The sequence below is a fragment of the Embiotoca jacksoni genome, unplaced genomic scaffold (genome assembly GCF_022577435.1).
Source record: "Embiotoca jacksoni isolate LCO1_2020_lvr unplaced genomic scaffold, fEmbJac1.0.p SCAF_7, whole genome shotgun sequence".
Classification (NCBI taxonomy): Eukaryota; Metazoa; Chordata; class Actinopteri; family Embiotocidae; genus Embiotoca; species Embiotoca jacksoni.
In genome coordinates, this window is record NW_027185425.1 from 13,257,402 (window position 1) to 13,280,556 (window position 23,155).

General features: G+C 42.0%; 1 protein-coding gene across 4 annotated transcripts in view; it reads left to right on the forward strand.

The window, feature by feature from the left end:
• Positions 1-4,934: 4,934 nt before the first annotated feature.
• col16a1 (collagen, type XVI, alpha 1) overlaps positions 4,935-23,155 on the forward strand; it is a 64,247-nt gene continuing 46,026 nt past the window's right edge. For all 4 annotated transcript variants that reach the window (XM_069176453.1, XM_069176455.1, XM_069176454.1 and 1 more), the window contains exons 1-4: positions 4,935-5,326; positions 10,895-11,027; positions 19,639-19,707; positions 19,791-19,908. In XM_069176453.1, coding sequence (XP_069032554.1) covers positions 10,952-11,027; positions 19,639-19,707; positions 19,791-19,908 — 263 coding nt within the window. In that variant the 5' untranslated portion in view covers positions 4,935-5,326; positions 10,895-10,951. The remainder of the gene's footprint in view (positions 5,327-10,894; positions 11,028-19,638; positions 19,708-19,790; positions 19,909-23,155) is intronic.

The following is a 23,155-nucleotide window of genomic DNA, read 5'->3' on the forward strand; positions in this document are numbered from 1 at the left end:
CATGGCTTATTGTGGCAATAATGCAGACCAGTAAACTGAAGAGCTCTACAAACACACTCACCTGCTCTTTTTTTTTTCATGCTAAGCTGATGTTCCCGGTTACATTAACAGTCAACAAGACCCGGTGTTGAGTATTAAGCCAATTTACTGGTACATACAAGTGTACTGAGGCTTTTAATGACTATCAAAACAGGAGTTCCTCACATTCATTCACTGGTGTGTACTGGAGGGTGTTTTGTGCAACTGCCCATCTATAAGCATTTATGGCTATCTCTTTCCTTATTGATTGACTGATTTATATCGGCACTCATGCTTGAAATAGAATCCACTCCACTGCACTGAAGATGCAAAGACCTGCAGAGCACACTGACTGCATCTTCTCCTCAGCTGTGTGTGTGTGAAGGTTCACTAACTGTGCTTCTTTCTTTCTTTCTTCCTCATTCTATCTCTCTCTTTCCTCAGTGCCCTGCCCAACTATATCTAAAAGACGCACATCCACCCATCCTCTCTACTCTCTTCTTTCAGTGCTCCCTTGCTCCCCAATCCCTCATCCTCTTAGGGGAGCATGGGAGCATGCAGTGGAAATAACTGAGCCAATAAAGACACTGCCAGGATCCATTCCCTCCCTGTGCCTCACATAGTTACTGAGGGAGAGAAAGAGCAGTGGAGACGGGTGTAAGAGGAGGGGGGGGCAGGGGTAGAGAAAAGTCCATCTCTAACATAGTACGGCCATGGATGAAGAGGGTGGCGGGGGATAGGAGGCGTGGGCTTGGGAGAAGATGAATGGGGAAGGATGGAGAAGGAGGGCAGGGTAGAATGAAGATGGAGAGACTCATATAGATGCAGGATAATCTGGGAGAAAGCATGTGCACACACATATGAACCCCCTCTCCCTTAATGCCTCTGCGACAAAGATTGTGGCCGGTCCTGGAGTTCCCCCTAGAGGGCTTGGCAACAGGTGCGATCCCTTCCTGTTTCCCAGCAAAAACTTGAGACTCATGTTTGTTTCCTGCAGAAAGCTCAAGAGTCCTCAGCTGTAATCAGACTGGATTACTTGTCTGCTCATTTTTAATTAGAGGAACTGAAGAGAGCTTAAAACGAGAAGACCTACTTAATTTTAAAAGCTGTGTCCTGTTAATGAACACGGAACAGGTGCATTTAAAATAGAGGTGGCGAGCAGAGCTAAGGTTGAACAGAAGGTGAGGTGAAACTTTGAGTGCTGACAGAATAAAGCTAGTTAGACCAAGGCATCGCATCTCGTAAATCATGGAACGTTTTCAGACCACCATACGATGCTGGTTGACTGGCTCATTGATCCTCCTTTTCAGAGATGCTCCCCAGCCGAGAGCTGGAACTTGGCCAAACCCACCCACCATGCACAGTATGTGTGATTGTAATAGATCACACCATCACATACCGTACACACACACACACACACACACACACATACACACACACACACACACACACACACACACACACCTATATGGCCACACACACACACTCAAAGCCTGTAAAATTTGGCCCAGTCTAACCAGGCCGTACTCTGCAGCCTTGTGTTCCCCATCAATTTGTTCAACACCAGCCCAGACAGTGATTTGAAGTGAGGTCTATTTCGTCGGAAGCCCTTCTTCCCCCCCAAGGCTCCGAATTTTTACGATTATATCTCCGTCGATCCTTCATGGCAATCTATTATTTTGTTTTATTGTCTTTTGTTTCCCCTTTTTCGTTTTTTATGATGAAGCCTTTATTATCGTGTCTCTCAGGGTTGTCATCACAATTTAGTCCCACCAGGCAAAGATATGAATGGCTCATATGCATGTGAACTGGAGCATTTACATCAATTCTCATTGAAACTGTAGTCGCACGCAGCGCCGTGGCCTGATTTTCTTGTACTTATCGTAGAGCTGTGAAAAACTGGGAGAGAAGACAAATCTGTTAACCATATGTAGCTCTTGGGAAGCATCTGAAACAGCATCCTTTCATGTATAATACAGGGACTTTCAAAATAATTGCATCTTTCTTGTCAAACCTTTCTCTTCTTCTCCGTCTGTCGCGCACAAACACTCAGAGCACCTTTGAAGGAAAGGTCTCGTAATTATTATCGCAATTCTCCTCTGCATTGGCACGTTTTGATCTGAGCACTGTAGCAGCAGAAAACTTTGGCAGAGAGATTATCTCTCCTTCGCAATCGGGACATTTATTGATGATGGCAAAGTGGAACACATAAATAGCTACAAGTCGATTATGATGAGAGAGTGTTTGTAAAGCAGCAAAAAAGAGGTGTACCTGAAAGAGTGTTTATGTGTTTGTTTGCATGGGGACATCTTGTGCGTTATGATGTACTGAACTTACAATTCCTATGACAACAATGACATCTTTCTTACCAAGGTTGAGGGGCTTTGAGCTGATGCATTTTATCTTTTAATTATACATGAGTAAAACTTGAATGGATGGAGGGGAAAAAAGGTTGTGAGTGATAATACTTTTAAAGTTTTTATCTCTGAAATATTTAACTCTGAAGACGTATGTTTAAATTCAAGTCGTTTGAATTCTCAACTATGAATTTGATAGATTGCCAACTTAAAAACTTTTATTCAGTCAAGCAGAAGATGAAAGCTCCTGATATTTGAACCCATCCTCGCACTGTAAATGGCAGCATTGGTCGATCACTGAAGGGTGTTAAAACATCCTATATTTATGTTTATTGCTTCCCCTAGTGGTTGTAGTCGTTAAGACTGGAGCAATAGAGGAAATCCAGTGATATGTATGAAGAGTCTGAAAGTCCCCATAGAGAGGCAAGTCAGGGCTGGTTGGATGTCCTGCATGAATCCAAAAGTCCCTGTTGGCTTGCTTTAACACACGTATGTTTTTTAACCTGCGTCACGAACATAACGTAACATAGCTACGTACAAAATGTACTTATGCTAATCCAAACTTTGCTCTTTTCCTAAACTTTACCAACTACTTTGTGGCTTAAATCTAACCATACTGCAATAGTGTCACAACCATGTTTTTTTTTTTTTTTTTTACCATGGTGACAATGGTTTAGTATGCTTGTTAATGGCACTCTTTGACAGTGAAATGACCGACTCTTTCATTTTGCTCCTACAGAAGTCACTTAAAAAGCTCATACATGTCGTTTTGGGAGTCAGTGGAAATCAACCCTTTGTATAATTTTGTTGTGAGAATGTGTTTCTATACTCACATGAGAGTCTACTGCCATGTTAGCTGCTCTTTTTCAGAGCAGCTCTGTGAGAATGTATTCAGGCATAGCAGTGCTTAGAGCTACATGCTACATGTCATAAGGTCTAAATAATATAAAAACAAATCTGATGTGTAGCACCTATACAGTCCATTAATCTCATTTTCTAATTAGCACTAAACACAAAGTACATCTGAGGGCGATATGCTTCTTAGCCCTGAAGGAATTTGGACAAAAACTAAAGCCAGGAGGGTTGAACAGAGTGCTTAGGATTTATCCTCTGGGGCACCATGGATATCTGAAATTCCATGGTAATACATCTCTAATTTGTTGACATGCGGTAAACAAACATCTCCATCCTTGTAGCCATTTTCAAAAAAAATGTTTGAATTCAGTTCATATCAAAAACGAGGTGAAGTTTTGAAATATCAAAATGGTCTAGTAACCTTCAGACTCTAAATTTCAAGATGGAAAATGTCAAACTTCAACATCGTGGCTGTAAATATATCAGATGACTCCAGTGACTAGAATTTTTTTTTTTCTTTTAACCATTTGACTTAACCTGCAAGAGATTTCAAAGAGGGGAATACAAATTTAACAAATTCTGATTGTCGCCTTTCTTTACTTCCATAGTGCGTCACCAGCACATACAAAGACTCATACACACACACTCGCACACACATGCAAGCACACACACACGCACACAATTGTCAAATGTCCAGATGTGTCACATGCAATTGTCCAGATGTCCTGCAGACAGTGGCAGACAAACACAGACAGGCAGTCACAGTGACATCTGGATGACCTTGTTTCCATCAGTTTTCTTAGCTTAAAATGGTCTCCTCCAGGTGAGCATGTAGTTCAAAGCATTTTCAGCAGTACAAGCCAGCTGCAGAAGTCATTGATGACTTTGAGTGGATGCTACTCAGACTTTTTTTTAAACTTGTTTTTACTGGAGGTTAAAGCTAATGAGAGAGTGAAAGATAATGACTTGGTAGAGAAGTTGAACTCTCAACAGAGGGCACAAATAAATATCTCGAAGATGTGAGCACACTTATGGACTCATTCAGCCATACCAGTGGGGGGAAGCATGCATAAATCAAATGGCAAAGTGATATTTACTCGCCTCCTGAACTATTTACTTACTGACAATAAAGGTGGAATTTATGTGGCTGTTAGGAGGAGTGTTTCTGAATGGTCAGGGGCTGCAACCAAGGCCACTTTATGGATTGGATGCAATAAAACCCAGTGATAAAACAATATGGAAGCTGTGGACCTGGCCTTCAATCATAGGTAAGTATGATAAGTAAGTTAATTAATTTTAATGGAGTAAATTATTCTCCATAATGCACCAGCTGGGTCACCATAATCTGTATTTCTTGTCTAAATACAGAGTCTAAACCCAGACAGGATGGAAGCGAGTCTTCTTTACCCCTCCAGGATGCCATGAATCAAACACCAAGAGGAGATGGAGGGAAGAGGGGGAGAAGTGGTTGATTGGTGTGGAGGGTAAAGAGAGGGTACAGGCCTGGAACAGCTTGACAGAGAGATTTGAGAGATGCCCCAGGCATTTTTTTTTTTTTTTTCCAGTGCTGTGGACAAGGTGATGTCACCACACATTTCACTCAGGGATCTCCCAAAGAGGGGGGAGGAGGGGAGATGAGGGGAGGGGAGAGGAGGGGAGGAGAGGAGAGGGGAGGGGAGGAGAGGAGAGGAGAGGAGAGGAGAGGAGAGGAGAGGGAAGGGGAGGTTTAACCAACATTTGAAAAGAAGACAAGCAGGAGGAAAAGACCAGATAGTGAGAGGAAAAAGTAAGAAGAAACCAAGAGACAGACATTGAAAAACGCACGGTGAGGGTGTGAGAGGGAGGAAGACACTGGGGATTTAAGATTGTGCAGCAGAGAGTGGGGAGGGGAAAAGTTGGACACGGACAATCTTGCAGCAACTTTTTTTTTTCCTTCTTTCTTCTCTGTGGAGGAAGAAGCCTCGAGGAAGCAAAAAAAGTCAAGGGGACAAAGAACACACAGGATTACATTTGCATTTGCAGCGTCCTGCAAGACGGATACACTAATTCACGGATTAATGTGGTCGCAAAGTTGTGGATTTATCCGTAGTTGAAAGGTATGACTTTTATTGTGAAAGCAATGTTTTTGCCGGTTAAAAACAAGATTAAAGTTTCAGAAGTTTTTTGGGGTTTTGCCAAAGTAATGTTGCTGCATCGGCTGTAATGTTTGTAAAGTGAAAGAAAAGTTAATGAAAGTTTTGCAGTAGGGTTATAGTGCAACAGGTTAAGACTGCTTGACACGTTTCATCACGTGGAATATCACAGACAGCAGTGACCAAATAAACACCACAAACTCCCTGTGAACTCACTGCTTAGCTGAAGTATTATAAACGTACTGTCTCCCAGTAGAGATCATTAAAATATGTATCTCTTCAGTGCTTCTGACACACAATATTGTGTTTCATTGTTAGATTTTGAGAAACTTTTATTCCCATACTAGATGGTATAGCTGTTGGCAAAAAAAAAAAAAAAAATGATGCTGATTTTCCTTTCATATCCAAGCCATGCCTGGACCCCACATTCAACGTGCTGAGCTGTTACTGTAAATCTTTGTGGTGCGCATCCAACCCCTGTGGCATGGAAAAGCCTGCTAACAGCGCTCTGTTCTTGGATCTGATACATGCATATCAGCAAAGTGGTGTATGAGCGAAGCATTGCACTGATCTCAAGTCTCCGAAATCTTCAACTTCTTCCCTAAACCTGGGAAAGAAAATGAAGTCCAGATGAGGAACATTGAATGCCACAGTCACATCTGCTTTGCTCATTATTCAGCTATCCCATGTTTGCTGGTTTCTCCATCCTGTGCTGTGCACCCCAACTCCCCCTCGCCCCCTCCATCTGGTCTAAACAGGTCAGTTTTAAACATTTTCCATGCTCACCTGCAGTAAACAAGTGGAATATTTTCTTGAAGGGTAATTTTAACAACAGAAATATGATCTATGAACGACATTCCAAAGCTTAGAAATCCTTGCATGCAGCAGTACCTCCAGGGATACTTTCCCACCCTGCAGTAATGGGCTCTGCTCTCTCTTCAGACCCTGGGGAATGTGGCCTTGTTAATGTTAAGAATTGCTGCCCTTGGAGCTAACTACACATAAAGTATTGCTCACTTAATGTGCTGCAGGCTGCCTATGCAATGTGTTGCTGTAGGCCACGTGGTATCTGCTTCACATACTGCCTCCAATTCCGGCCGGTGCTGTGGGCCCCGCAGCCAAATTGTAATATCCACTTGAGTCTTTGGTCAGTCATGTCAGCGGTGAAGTGAACATGAAGCTATCATAAATACAAAGTCAAGCTGAAGAAAAGCCACAGGTCATCTGCTCGCCAAAGGCTGACTCATCCATGCAAAGCCTCAACTCAGGGGCCAACCAGGTCATGTCATCAAAGTGGGCCTCACTTTGCATCATTACTTGTGTTAGTGGAGAAAAAGTGTCCATGGCATTGGAGCTTCCAGGTAGCCCTGAGCAGATGAGTCAGGAGAGTTGTGTGTATTTGACACTCCCTATTTCTGCTGGCCTGCTCCTCTTCACAAATATTCAAGTAAAGGCCTTGAACACTGCCCAGAATGTAAGACGAGTAAAAACTTGCCTCAGTCGCTCTCGGGAGTCATACAGGTTGGGATATTGCCTTTGGTAGTCTGAAGGTTTCTGTTGCTCCAGGTCAGTGGATATCTGGAGTGTGTACCAGAGCCTCTGGACTTTAGTTACTTCAATAAACTCCTAATTCCCCATTGTAACCGGTCTGCAATGTGCTCTCAGGTTTGGCATGTCTGAAGTTTTAAGGTTCAGGAAACAGCTAAAAGTATTTTGGGAGTGTCTGACAAACATCAGGCAGCGTAATGACTGATCTAGACACCCTTTATTTTTGCCATGTTAGCAGCATGGCTCTGTCAGTTTGTGAGTCCATCACCAGACCAGAATATATCAACAACCTTTTTGTGCACAGAAATGCCCATCAAAAGATGAATCTTCATGGTTTTGTGGGCCTCTGACCTTTCATTAGCAGCACATGCAGGTGAGGGCTTTCACTTATCCTTCGAAATAACAACATCTATCAGGTGGATTGGCACAAAATTTGACACGGACGTTCACCTTTCCCAGAGGATGACTTGCATTGATTTTGATGATCCCCCTGTCTTTTAGCGCCACCATTAGGTTCACATTTGTCATTTTGAGCAAAATGTCTCAACAATTATAGGATGAATCACCATCAAATTCGGTACAAACATTCATGTTACCCCAGGACAAATTCTAATTATATATAGTGACCGACTGACTCTTCATCTAGCGCCATCATCAGGCCAACATTTATTTTCTTCCATCAGGATCATCTCCATGTTATGGTTCGTGCTAATTCGCAAATGCTGACATCCTAAACTAATATAATAAATATGGTAAACATTAAGCCGTCTTACTTGCTTCACAGCACTGTCAATATGAGTAAATTAGCATGCTGGCATTCACATTTTCCTCAAAGCGTTGCTGTGCCCAAGTTCAGCCTTTCAGCGCAGCCAGCATGGCTTTAGACTCTTTAGTCTTGCTCTTAAATCCCTTATTCTTTTCAGGAATGCAGGGCTGTCTGCAGCCCAACGATCATTTTTCTTGTCTCACAATAAGAGTAAACCCCACTCCCAACAACAAACACTCAACAGAGTTGATTTACAGCATTTTGCAAACAGCAATTGACTTGATGATTGCCTTCTCCAGTCTTACTTACTTCTGCAGTGCATAGTGTAACATTTGCTTTTACAACTATGTGTGTGCCTGTGTGCATAAATATCTCTATCTGTCTGTAAGTCTGACTGCCTATTCAGTGTCTCTGACCACATCTCTATCCCTTTGGCTTTCTGTAGCTCACATGCTGTACTGTATATGAATGTGCTTATATGTCAATGGATGTGTTCGTGCATATCTACCTGTCCACTTATAATTCAGACCCTCTGTTTCATGGCTAAATTCAAGCCAACTTTTACAGCACTTCCTCTGATCAAAGATGACTCTCCGGAGAATTCAGTCAGGGTCACAACCTGGCTGACCAATCAGTTGGTTGCCGAGCAGCAAAAAAAGCTCTTGGGTATGCGTTTGTATTTATGAGATAGCGCAGAGTAGATTGGAAGCAGATAGCCTGTGAAGGAGCCGCCTATCAATCTTCATGCTGCAGGATGCTGGAAGAGACAGCTGGAAAAGCAGTGAGCCCTCAGATATTACATGACTGACACATTTATGCCGGATTCTCCCATTTAAACAGATGCAGAGTATTCTAAACAGTGGGCCACTGGTTCACTGTTATTTAATCATCCATGTCTGGGTGGCTAATAAGCAATTCTCTTGTCAGGCCATCATGAGGACATCTTTCATTTAAATCTGTCAGGGTGTGTTCCTCTAAACAAGCTTGTGTTGGGGCTGTTGTTCCATCTGTAAGCGGTGGCAATGATGATGAAATGTGTGACAACAAAAATTGCAAAACACTGAGCACAAATTGCCTTCCATTGTTATGTAGGACAGTATTAGTGACTCTTTTGTCAGTGTGTTCAAGCCCTGAAGAGTCCTGGAACTGAGAACTGCACTGGAAATAGAAAACAGATGGAAGGTCCTGACCTACCACCAAAAATGACTCCGAGAAGCATCAAGCAGCTCTGTGTCTTCAGGGGAGACACACTATTGTTAAAAAAAAAGATGAGGCCAAAACGTCCAAGCTGAGAAGAAGAATGAGGGCTGTGTTGTGATTGTGATTGTTGGTCATCACTTCTGTCGGCCAGCTCTTGTCTTCAGCTTTTAGGGCTGGAACACTTTCAAATCTGTTATTGTTTTCCTTCCTGTATTGGCTCCCTACGTGTCCTATCACTCACAGGCCTGCTTATCGGGCTCGCGGCCAGCCCAGCGGCCAAGCCCAGTGGCCTAACTCCATCCTGGCTCTATCTGCTGTAACAAGCTGTGGATGCGGTGCAGAGAGAGGAGAAAGAGAGACATCCATGGCAACACATATTAGGAAGTCCATTAAGTTGTCTTGGATTATGGTCAGATAATATTAGCAATGAGTTGTAACTTTTCCTTCAGCCTTTGTTTTGCGTACTGTGATGCATTATGTATTATGTACTGTGTGAAATTTCTTATTATTGTGATCATGTGGCATGAAGCCTATAATAATGGCTGCAGCCACAGAGCGCTTCAACACAGCCGTCTAAAGCTTTGATTAACCTCCCACCCTCCAACGCCGGGAGAAAACTTGCACTATTCTTTTAGCTGTTCGCCGCTACTTTTACGTAAATTGTGTCAATGTTATCAGCGGCAGCGCACACAGATAATCTGTATCATAGCACGATTCAACCGCATCTTGCAAAAATGTTGCTTCTTCCGTAAATTGTAAAAAAAAAAAAAAAAAAAAAAAAAAAAAAAAGGACAGCAACTACATTAACAGCCCCCAAAATGTAATGCATTATTTATTGTGTGGGGAATGTTGACCTGTCCTTGTTATTCCAAAACATAATTTGTAACACTGTTCTCCACCACATTGTCTATTAGCAGCTTGCAGACAAGCCGTTCAGGTCAGGCTGCATAGTATTCATGCTGTGTCCTCGGCCGGGCCGGAGCGCCACATTGTGTACCCCCAAGGGAGTGTGGGGGTCATTTCTCCTGGCAGACGGGACAGGTGTGTGTACAGAGACACAGTCTGCTCGCCTGCCTGCCTTCAGGGCCCTGCTGTACCTGTAAACACTGCAGAGTTATGGGGTCCTCACACAGGCTGAGGGCAAGTCCAGGTCAGCTGGATGTGTTCATGTGGAGTGGGCGGTGTTGGTGTGTGTACGTGCGAGCATTCTTGTGTGTGTTTATGAATGAGGGGTTGCAGTTAGAAAGAGGGACTGCGGAGACTATATATAATGATTAGTTACACGTGGCGTGCATTTTCATCTGTGCATGACTGTGTGTGTGTGTGTGTGTGTGTGTGTGTGTGTGTGTGTGTATGTGTGTGTGTGTGTGTGTGTGTGTGTGTGTGTGTGTGTGTGTGTGTGTGTGCTTGTTGTTGGGCCACATGGAAGCATCTGGTACAACACAATCATGGCTCCAGAGGAATAGTCTCCAGATGTGTTTGTGTGTTTTGGCCCCCCTGTCTGTTTGACTCTGGACCCACCAGCCTGCATGTAAATCCTCTTTCTTTCAAGTGTGCGTTTTGCTTTGTTCTCAGGAGTACGTGTACTTTCTTTTTTGATTAAAGTGTGGCTTTTTAAAACAAATTTTTTTATATAAATGGTCACGTGTATATGGATATAAGTGTACTTCCCTGGATATATTTACATACATGTATGTCTATGTGTGCATGTGTAGCAGCTGCCCAGTCAAAGGCCAACCAGATGGACAGGATAATGACTATGATCAGACTTTATAGAGTTACACTTCTTAATGAGGGACATTCTGGTTAATTCATATGCCATTAACAAAGCCCGCATCATACCACATAATTAACACATCAACAGTGACTGACTCATAAATATACATCAATGTCTATTTAGGACTCAAAGCGTAATGTGCAGCTGTCGGTAGAGTGGGCAGACTAGGCGGCATGCTGACAGAATGGAGGAAGGATTACACTTTTCTGACTTTCCATTTTTCTGTTTGTTCATCCATCAGCTGGTGGCAGAGGTCAAGTGAGGTGAGGTGAGGTGGTGCTTTCGGAGGAGTGAAACCATGTGGCTTCTATTCTCCTCTCTGGCGCTGCTGGCGCTCCGCTTCGGATCATGTGACCCTTCCGTGTCAGAGCAAGGTGAGTCACCCTGCTACGGTTTTGAGTTGTAGTTTTGTGTATGTAATGAAATATAAAAGGCTCTGTCAAACAACAACAAAAACCCACATAGTGTCAGATTGATAAGAATATCATATCTAAAGCTACGGCCATCCGCCGGTTAACTTGGCATTAAGACTGTAAATAGGGGAGAAAAGCCTGGCTCCTCTAAACCTCTCATCTTTATGCTAAGCTGACCAGCTGCTGCCTTTATATTTATTGGAGCCGTATTAGAGTAGTATTGATATTTTTATCTAGTTTTCTGCAAGGGAGAGAATAAGCACATTTTCCAAAATGTAATACTATTACCTCAACAAACAAAGAAAAGAGTTAAGACAATAAAGACATTTCTTCCAAACTGAAACTTTATGCAACACATTAGTAGCCACTGTTGAACTTCACTAAAGTCCTTTATTTACATTATTCCAACATTATTGCTTCCTGCCATAAAAGCTGTGAACCAAACTGCTACTAAACAGCAAAGGCCACAAAAAAAATTGCTAACTGACCTCAACAAACTGCTTGTTCGAAAAGTCCCTGAGTCTTCATTGAAATGCTAAAAAGACAATAAAGTCCAAGCACTCCGGAGGTGAAGTAATATTTTTGCAAGTCACAAATTGTTGTGACTTTTTCAAATTTTCAAGCTGGAGTTGTGGACCCATCACACTTTGAAAACCCTCTGAAGTTGATGGAACTGTGCTCGTCTGCGTGCGCGTGCGTGCGTGTGTGTGTGTGTGTGTGTGCGTGCGTGCGTGCGTGCGTGCGTGCGCGTGCGTGCGTGCGTGTGCGTGCGTGAGTGGGTGTAAATTGATTGGCGTGTGTGATGCGGTACAATGCTAAAGTGAAAACAGTGTAATTATAGCTTATGTGCGTTTGAGGCGGTCGGCTGTTGGTGGCAGTGTGGTTAGATCGCGGCGAAGAGGCATGTGTGTTTACCATGTGCGGTTTTGTTCCTCTTCATGGGCCATCAACCATTCAGGGCTTGTGTATTTGCGGAGGAAAGACATGTTTGAATGTGTATGTGCCTGCTGAAATGCTACTTTGTCTGTCTGCTGGTGTGTTGGAGAGAAGGTGCATGTATTACTATTTGTATCCAGGTGTGTGTGTGTGTGTGTGTGTGTGTGTGTGTGTGTGTGTGTGTGTGTGTGTGTGTGTGTGTGTGTGTGTGTGTGTGTGTGTGTGTGTGTGTGTGTGTGTAACAGAAACAGACAGCCCAGAAATCAAGAGGCAGAGACATGAAGAGAAATCTCTTTTATTGCCTTGTTTTTATTTATTTATTTTCTTCTGAACTGTCATACTCCCTCGTCTCACTGTCACTGTGTTCTCGGGGACCGGCTCTGTGATATCACTTGGGGGACCGAGCAATCCTCCATAGCTGGCGGAGCTCTGAAGGGAGCTTTGTGGAGGAGGGGGTCCCCTTTGGGAGACCCAAGTCAGAGCATTTCAGATGAGACTGAGTCAGCTCGCAGCTCCCTTGAGTCCTCCCCTCCAGTGGGTTGAAGAAAGTGCTTTCTCAAGTGCAGCTATAACACTCTGTAACAGCAAGCACCACACACATGCACACACACACACACACACACACACACACACACACACACACACACACACACACACACACACACACACACACACACACACACTATTCCTCTGACGCATCCAGATCACTACTTACCAGTAATTTGCTGACATTACAGCAAGAAAGCTGGTTTAAGTAAAACTAGTGTGGAAGAGTGGAGCTGGATGATTGCATTGCAGATCTACAGTGTATCACACAGAGAGACTACTGAATTTTTCTGCCTTTGGTCAAATGTTGTTGTTTTTTTCTGCCCTACAGACCCTTCGCAGTCTGAAGTAAAGGATTTATGTATTGATTTGTTTTGACTCCGTTTCCTTCCGTCTGTGTCTGAGCTACAGTATGTTGTATGCTTTCTAGTGCCAATGAATTTTTGAAGTACAAGATATTCATTAATACTAAATAAACAGATTATTCTACATACTTTATTACTTTATATATAAGTAAGGGAAAAAGACATTAAAAAAAAAAAAACATAACGGGGCATCTTGATGTTGGGGAAGGGAAGAAGAGTTGGATTACTTTATTAAATGATGACTGTTTTCTCTAAGGTTTGAAGAAGCATTCATGGTTTCTTGACTACATGCTACAGCTTAGCAACGCATCCCTATTAATCACCTTATAAAGTTGACTTGGCAATCATATTAGCAAACCCAGCATCCAGCAGACTTGGAGCAAAAATTTGCATTTACTTTGAGTTCTTTTTCTGGCCACCTGATGAACCTGCCTGTGAAAAATGTCTTTTATCGCAAGCTTTTTTTTTTCTACTTTATCCTATCCTTTAAGTTGATTACAGTTTGAGTGTTGAGAGCCATGAAACCAAACCTAAAATTATTGGAAGAGCTGACAGGAACTGCAGTGTCAGGTTCTAATTTTGGGCTCGTTTCCATGGTTTCCATGAGTGACCCCCCTATCACGTTACATGAGCAGTAGTCTTTTGATCCATTTTTAATATCAAAACATTGAGCTATGCAGCTTTAAATATTAATTTCATGGTGTCTCAAAGCATGAGTACTCCCATCTTTACTCCATCTGCACATTTAGGTCTTCTGGTCAACCTTCAGAGTGTGACTGCTGGCTAGTTTTTTGGTAATAACAAACGGTGCTTGGCTGTAATGCTTATACTCTCTGCAGGAACAAAGTGCATCGGGAGACCCATCAGAACTGCTTGCGAAAAGCATAATGAGGGCACCAAAACTTTCAACATCATTAACTCAGTAGTTAGGAATGTTATATCAGATCCCATGGCAGTGCTGCACAATGCATAAAAATGACCAGTAAATGAAAAATGTGGTCAGGCTAATGATTGAGAATGTTGAAATAAATGTTACATGTTTTGAGCTTATGCTGGAATACTTTAGGTGTCTTTTACCCTGTCCTCTGATGAACTTATCCAGGGTCATTTATCAGTATGTATATGCACAAGCACTGGCAAGCAACACACACACACACACACACACACACACACACACACACACACACACACACACACACATATTAACACATACACAGGATGGCCGACATTCTGTCAAACAACACAATCTCATCTGTCCAAGTTTATTGCAATGAAAAGCTTGTAAATGTGTGTCATGAGTCAGTTTGTATCCTTGTGTGCTTGTGAGAGCATATTGAAAGTGGGCCAGAGGCCTGCAAGGGGAAAATGAGTGAGCTCATCCCCCCCGAAGTACTGCGTTTTAAGTCTTTCCACTCCTCTGTTCTACAATTTTATCTCTGGAAAGGAACCAGTAATGTTCTCTCTGGTCTGCCTCATTTGCCTGACAGGGCAAGTCTGTTTCTTTCCGTCTCAATCCCTCCTTCTTTGCATCACCCGCTCAGTTTGTCATGTTAACCATACGTAGGCTTCATTTATTGAACTGAATCGTGTACTACATCACGCAGCAAGCTGCCCTCCTCCCCATATGTTGCATGTCATTAAGAGAACAAGGATCTCTGAGTTCAACTTTCTGCTGATCAGCAGTCCACTCCAATTATCTTGTAAAACCACACTGTAAAGGACATTCAATGCCTCCCATAACCCTCTCTCATTCCAAACCGCACAGGAATTCTCTGACACTGTGAGCACACTTCCGTCCTATTCCCTTTCACGAAAACACGCTGCCAAGTTTCTGCTTCTACAGAAACAACATTAAAACTCAGACCTGACCACAACAAGGCGGTGGTAGATCAGGCCGTTGACGCCACAACCTTCTGAAGTTGGTTAAATATCACTCAAAATGCACAAAAGGTCCAACATGACTTATTTTATTTAGGATATTGCCGCACATCAGCTACAGCTGAGTAGATAATGTACATACACATAGTTATGTGTCATAATGAATGTCTGGGTGGTATGTTTGCCTACTCATGGACCTGGTACAAGTTGTATTTGAGTCTGTATGCTGATGCATTTACAAAACTCGAATCATTCAGGTGTGCCTGACACATTTGATTTATACACCTCCTGAGCTAAATGTAAGTGTGTGTACATCAAACAGTTGTGTTTTACCTCTCTAAAGACCTTAAATGTCCTGACTTCTTATCTTTGGCAAGGTGGAGGCTTGGGGGAACACTCTCAGCAGTGTGCTGCATGACTGCCAGTGTGGTATCATTACCTGCTTTGGCAAGACTCAAACGCAACCCATCAAAGAGGAAGTGAACCCAGCCAAGACCATCCAATCTCTTTAAAGCTACATGCAGATACTAGCAGGATCCTGGAGTGGAACTCATACTTTGTGCTAATTAGCTTGTCAACAAGCAAATGCTTTCCTTTGATCCCAGCTTGAGAGGAAATGGGGATCAAGTTACGCAGTGTCCTCTGCCAAACTGCCAAAGTGCCTGAGTGTGCAACAGTCCACTAAAATATCATCCGTCCTCTGAGTTATGTGGAAGTAGTGTGTTTCTCCCATGAGGTGGAGCAAAAGTCTGACACTTTATACAAATAAACACAGCATTTAACGTGATTCACAGCTTTCCAAAAACATAGTACATGTTTAAAAAGTTGTTCACCAATGAGATTTAACCATATTGAAACACAGATTATGGCCTGTCAAGCTAGTGTTAAAGGAATAGAATAGGACTGTTTTGTTGGCCTTGTTCCTGAGTCTCACTCTAGACTCTAGACACTTGTGTTACTATCTACTGCATATACACCAGGGCCGGACAGTAATGCTGTTTGACACATTGTTTTATCTTTTTACGAATTTCCGTTGTTCAAATTAGAGATTTCAAGTGAACTGTGAATAATTTACCAAACCATGGCATGTTTTTGTCTTTTTTTTTTAAAACGCCTTTTGTTTCATGCAATGCATGACAGTGGAACACATAAAATGATTTGATTATTAAATTGTAATAATTTAATCAGGGACGTCGCATTCATTCTGCTGTTTCTGAGGGTGTGTAACACCTGTTCCTATGGTGGCAAATTTACATTCTATAGTGCAGATATTTCCATTGCTTTAATGCATTTTTTTTCTCGCAATAATCATCTATATTCAATGATTTCCCCAGATTACTCATCTAAAGTAGGATTGTCAGATTTCAGTCACAACAAGTTCCTGCAAATGTTTCAGAATAAAACCCTCGTATAGTAATGAATAATTACTGTCTACTGGAACGCTAGGGGGATTTTCATTTAAAACATATACAGGAAATGTTGAGTTTATATTAACACGCAATGCTGTAACTTTGCAGGGCAAACGGTATCAGATGGAAATGAGGCATCAATTCACAATAAATGTCAGTGACAACTTGATGATTGGATCTTCATGCACTTAAAAAAAAATGTAAATACTGTTCAACCAGATCAAGAGAAATGGGAAAATGTTATTTCCTAACGTCGAGAGAAAAAAAGTGTTCTTCCGGCATGACACCTATTAGCAAGACTTTGTAGAAACCTAGCATATGGCTGGCTCATTAATTAAATGCTAAAGGGGTTTTAATTTGAAATGATAGATTTTTAATGTGAAACAGAAAAAGGAAGTCACTGCATTCTGCCAATCAGCGACTTAACTTTGATCACTCAGTCACTTAGGCTGCTAGCTTAAGCTTAGCTGTACTTCATCAGTACGAGCTATTGTCATCTTAATGCTTTTATGTTCGTATACTAAAGTTTCAAGTAAAAAAAAAAATCACATTATGCTCCACAAATGCTCTACCATACTATAGTAAAGCCCTCTACTGAAATGCCAAGTAGCTAAACCTGTCCAGCTGAGCATGTTAAAAGCTGAAACAGCTCAGACTAATGGAAGTCATTTAATGCAGAGAATGAGCTTTACAAGCTGAGATGTCCTGAATCATATTTACATTAAAAGATGCCTCTTAATTTCCTATTTTTTTTGGATAGAATACTGCCAGCTGTTCCCAGCATCGTCTCAGAAAAGAAACACTGTTTAGTTCTGTGCTGTTTAGTTCCCTTCTCTCCACACTCCTGTGTCCCTTCTTCCTCGTCTCTCCACCTTCTTCTGTCTCGTGTTGTTTAACTTTTCATTGCACTGCCCACGTGCCTGCAGCCGGGATCTATCCACTTCTGACAAAAGCCTTCATCTTGATTCTGTCTGATGGAAATGGGGCGGTGATAAAAAAAAAAAAAAACACACAACAAGAAAAAAGAAAGCAGAGTTTACGGCGACGAAAGGTACGGTAGATCTCGCCGTAGACTTAAAAGAACCTGTGAAGAGAAATGAGAAGGAAAAACTCCTGGGGTATGCGTGTGCGCAATGCGCTTTGTGCTGAGTCAGCGGATAAGGTTTCAGGACGGACCAATCAACATATAAATACAGTACGTGTGATTGTGTGTGTGTGTGATAGAGAGAGAGAGAGAGAGAGAGAAGGTATATAAAGGCAGGATGTAAGTGAGAGTATCAGAGGGAACAGAAGACTCTAAACCAGTGCTTGATACTTTTTCCACTGTATGCAGTTTCCTCGACTTTTCATCTCAAGTTTATCTCAGCTTCCCATAACACCACTGTTTGACATCTCTTTCCCACTCCTTGATTTGTGCTTGTTGACAGCAATAAGAGAATGACACACTGACTGCTCGGTGTGTCATTCAGGCTGACAGGCTGAAATGTGCTGCGCCTTAAAACCCACTCTTTGTATTTTCAAAGATGAGAGGGAACCGCAAGGTGTCAAGCGATCTTGATATTATAGGTGATGAAGCGCGAAAAGGAATTTAATTATTTTTTCTTTTTTTGAGCTGGCGTCCGTGAAATTAAATTCCTAACTCTTAATTAAACACAGCTGGATCTTATTTTCACTAATTATATTAATCTGTTTCACCTCATTTCGGAGCGACGTCTAGCCTGGATAACAGTTAATTTCTGGTCAGAGACAGTAGGTTGCCATAGCATGCTTCAAGGAAACTCTCCATGCAGTGCACTGACCGTTGTTTTCCAAAAGACGTTCTCAACAACTTTACAAGTGTCGAAGTGTCAAAGAAATAAAGCTTTTTCTTCAGGCTTTCTTCTCAGGCTCTTTCAGCCTTTGTCTCATCAACAGCAACAATCAATAGTGCCCTTCAGTCAAACCCTACCTCTGAAGTAGCACCTATTTAACTTTATATTCCTGTGTACACAATTGACCAATTGTTCATTTTACTTATCGTTGCTGCTCCTATCAAGCTTTGTATTCTCAAACCATACTTATATGGTTTGCAGTGATACTAGTGGCCCATTTATCATTTGCATTTTGCATTAAGTTTTGAAACAAGGATTTGCCTTCCAACAGATGTAAATAAAAGTATACAGTCAGATTAAATTGTTGACATTTTCAATATAGTTGAACAAGTAAACATCTGATCCTCTGCTGGAAACAGGGGCTACAGATAAAGGTGGCATGCTCAAACGAATGACATAAATCTGACATTTTGAGGTCATTTACACAATTGAAATAAATAACTATAATATTATGAGGAAAACTCTTCAACAACTTGTAACTTTTCAGCAAGCTGATGTCAGTAGCTGGTGGAAAAATATTCAAAACGCCTGCAAGAAGAGTAGCAAGGAAGAGGGCAATTCTAGCTTCTGATTGACAAAGTGATTGAAAAAGTTATTGGCAAAACATTTTTTGTGTGTTGTTCAAGTGTATCACCTTTATCTGCAGGCATATTTTCAAACAGAATCGAATGTGTTCTTATCCTAATATTTCAAAAGAGCCCACACTTTCCATGGGATGGATATATTTTTACACTGCTACTCTTTACTCTTGGTAAAGGTGATAAAACTCCGAATCATCGGGCAACACTGAATGAGATTAAATTAAAATATCTAACCTTCAGCTTCATCATAAGGCAAACATTCATGATTTAAAATATTACTGACAGCCACACAGCTCAAAGAAAATCCTTCAGTTTAACTTTTGGTCAACACAGGACCCCACCTACTTCCTCTGCAGTCATAGTAAAAAAGTAAGAAAACCTTCCTGAAACACAGCCCAGTGGAACATCTTGCTCGGGGCCATGGTCCTTGGCCCCAAAGAGATCAATTAACTGTGGATCATAGTGATTCACAGGGTCCATGTCTACCTCTACTAGCCCGGTTTTTCAACACATCTCACATCTCCCCCCCTGTAGTCAGGGAGGCCGCCCTGACAGGCAACACTTTTCTCTGCAACCTCCCCTGACAGGGTGAGAACATATCCATCAAACAGAGGCTACCGCAACAGACAAGCCTGATGCTAGACAACCTGTCAGACCGGGTTGTGTTCCACTCTGCACAGCTTTGCCCTCATTTCATCTCGCTCACTGTTTTACGCTCCTTTTTCTTTGAGGGGAAGGGGGCTTTCAATCCTCCCCACCAACTCCCTTTTTCTAACTTCCAGATCGATGTCTCTGTATGTATGTTTAATGTTGCTGCTTCTTTCTCACACAAACTGTCTGAATCGCTCAGCAGCGACTGTCAAAGGTTACAACTCTCATCTCTTTGTGCTTGAAATATGGCACATTTCAGGGGTTTTATTGTTCGCATACCCACTTTTTGACTTCTTTCTGGCCTAACCCTCTGTGCCATCCTTTTGTTTCCACAGATGTTCAGTGCCCGTCCTTACAAGTGGATGGCTGGAAATTTCCTCAGACGGCCAGGCACAATATCACTGGTGAGAAGACTCAACTCTCAAATACACATATTACTGTCCAAGTTTTGTGTATGTGGGTGTTGACGAATACCCTTTGTTGCCAGGTTTTAATCTCGTGAGGCGATTCTCCCTGCTCAAGAGCGCCGATGTCAAGAAGATCCGCAACCCCCGAGGACCCGTCATTCTCCGCCTGGGCAAAGCGACCTTCTTACGACCCAGCGAGTGAGTACACTGTACATCTCTATCACTCCGTCTCGCTCTTTTTTTCCCTACCACCTACAGACAAACACAACTCGCATGAACACTACTTCTCGCAATTTTCATCAGGATTTTCATCTTTCTGTAGGCCTATGTCTACCGTCTCTTCCTTTTCTTGTGACGTCTTAGCAAAAAGATAGACTGATCATCCTGTAGCTATTCAACCTCTGAACCATCACTCAACATGTCAGCACTGCCCACTGGCTGTTGTTTTTAAAGCAGATTATTGGCGAACCATACACCACGGGTCAGTCGTTGATTGCATTTCCAGAAATACCACTTCAACGCTGACACTAGCTTGTAAAAGAGAACTGTGACATCCTTTTGGTTTTCCAGTTGTGACCGCATCTACTTATTATAACTGGCTTTCATAAGGACATGTCAGACTTATTTGCCAGAGCAGTAACTTGTAGGAGTGATGCCTTAATTGGTAGGCGTTATGCCGATGCCAGCAAAAAAAAAAAGAAAAAGAAATTACAAGAGTCTGAGTTTAATAGCAGGATTTGAGGGCTTGTTCTGAACTTGTTTCTGGGGGAAGAGACCTGCAGCCGTAAAATCCAACAGCTCACGGCTTCTTTGCAAAACGTGATTTTGCAAGCTTGACACGCTGTAATTATGCCTTCCTGCGTTTTCATGTTGTTATTACACAGCAGTCAGGTGTAGATTATGTTTTGAATTGTGTGACATTTGCTTACTGGGGTTATGTGCTGGCTGTTTTTCAGTCCTTGTTTTTTTTGTTCTCAATCCTAGCTAGTTTTCAGACGGCTTAGCATCTTTCTGCCCACCGATAAAGCAACGTTTCTAAACTTGCCAATTGGGTCAGCCTGGAGTATTTTATCACTCTGTCCACCGCTGTGAGCTGCGAGCTGCGAGCTCCAGCCGCTTGAAGGCCCCGATAAATCTGTCTACAAAACATTATTTTACGGTTGAGACATTTTGTTCTAAAAGTGTCACATATATTGTTTGTCACAGGCTTAGAGAAAAGTCGTTCTTATGAAAAGAGGGGGGAACAACAGAAAAACTGTCACTTCTCAGGAAATCAGCATCTTTGGAGCCAAAGAGGAAAATCCAAGATGGTTTTTGTTTTCCCTCTAACCATACAAAGAGAGGATGGGAACATCACTCTGTGTCTCTTCTCTGCAGCTGGTTTGGGATTTTGTGAGGGTGCGGCGTTTATTGAAATGTTGATGCCACAGAGATTTTCTGTCAGTTTTATCAGTGAAGAGTGCTACCTGGGTGACTTCTTTTTAACTGAGACGGAGAATAATCAATGTTATCAGTCCTGCCTGTTGGCTGCCTCTCATTCTGCTTCTTTCTATACATAGAACCCACTGTCTATATACGTTCCTCAGAATGTATCTGAGGGAGTGTTTGCTTTTTTTTTTGTATTTGCCTTTTTTTCTTTTGCTTCTTCCTTCTCCCATAAGTAAGTAAAATCGAAGAGAGTAATTTTATGACATCCGTTAATAGCAATTCTCCCCTGTTGGAATTTCTTGCATTTATTTTCAATTTTTTTTTTTTTTTTTTTTTTTTTTTTTAGCTTAAGCCCTCTTAAATTACAGTGTGTGGAAGGGTTTCAGGCATTTAGAATAGAAGTGTGAAGGCGGGGAACAGATTAAGGTATGTATAGTGGTGAGGGAACAAGTGGGTTAAAGGTTCAAATCCAGGCAATAAGTAAATGCATCAGAGCCAACCCTCAGGCTTGTTCTATGGCTTTTAGTCTCAGTAGGAGTTTGAGTGTGTGCAACGTGTGCTCAGCGTTTATGCCTATGTCTGCCTGTGAGTGTGTGATTGTGAGCACATACAGTATGTGTTAACACTGTGGTATCTTATATCAGATTTCACTCCTTCACCAGCCCCAGAGTACATATACTGTATTTATGAAACTGTGTAATAAATGGCTCCCATCCAGCACAGGCTGCCTGTCACTCAAGCAGCTTTTTAATTCATCGCGAGTGAGGTTGACTGAAGTGTGAGATGTGTGTACAGTAATTGGAAAGCGGGACTTTGCTTTGTATCAGAGGCTAATCCATTCAGCTAATCCTAGCTAACGCCAATGAGTGACAGCCAGATGAAGCTCCTTGTCTCTCGCTTCTCTCAGTCATCTGCTGACAGTGAAATGGGCACCAGTCACAGCTGGTCACATGCATTTTAATTCCAGCAAAATGAGATTTGATTGCTTTGAGCGTGTCTCTTTTATGCAGCTACAGTGTGTAGAAGTAATTCCATGATATTGTGGCATGAGGCCAAGATGACAGCTATTTATGACAGAATTGAAATGCATTTAATGCATTAGACACTTGTTTTTGCACAGCAGAAGCGGCACAATTTGCAGTTTGTTATGTACACATTGCTGCTCGTCAGACAGGCGAATGACCTGATAAAACGTTGTACTAACATTCATGGTGCCCAGAGGATGAATCCTAATGACTTCAGTAAATTAATCTGGTACAAGCATGAAGCCGAGATTTGGGGTTTTCATTAAAATGCCTCAGTGGCAACTATTGAATGGATGGCCATAACATTTATATCACACATTCATCTTCCCTTCCAGATAAATTGTAATAGTTTTGGTTTATGACTACATAATTGACCAATGATGTCCACATCTGGCTTAACTGGTGTTTATGATTAGCTAATTCACAAATGTTAGCATATGACCACGCTGAAATCAAATGGCAAACCATAAGACGGTAAACATCATACCTGCTAAACATCAACATGTTTGCATTGTCACTGTGAACATTTCAGCATGCTGACATTAGCATTTAGCTCAAAGCACGGCTGGGCCCGAGTACCGCCTCACGGAGCCACTACAAAGGATGCAGGCCATTAATCTTGATCGCAGTCCCCTTACCTAGGATTTGATGAGTGAATTAAATTCTGCTGCCAGAGAGACTTGGGTCAGTGCATGCAATGGTAATATGAACCAGAGCTGAGCACCATCAGCAGTACAGAAAATGCACATACTAAAAGTTTTTTTTTTTTTACAATAGTTTCAAGGTGTTCTTCTCTAAAGTTGTATTGTTTAAAATACTCAAATATAGAAGCTGGCCATAGGGAAAAAGTCACAGTCTGTAACAACATTTGTCCACTAAAGCTTGAAACTGTGTTATTTCTTTTATGTGTCGAGTTGTAGTTGTTTAAACTTCCTTCCGGTTATTTAATGCATTCAGAGGTAGAAGTCGTCTCCACTGAAACCAATTGATTC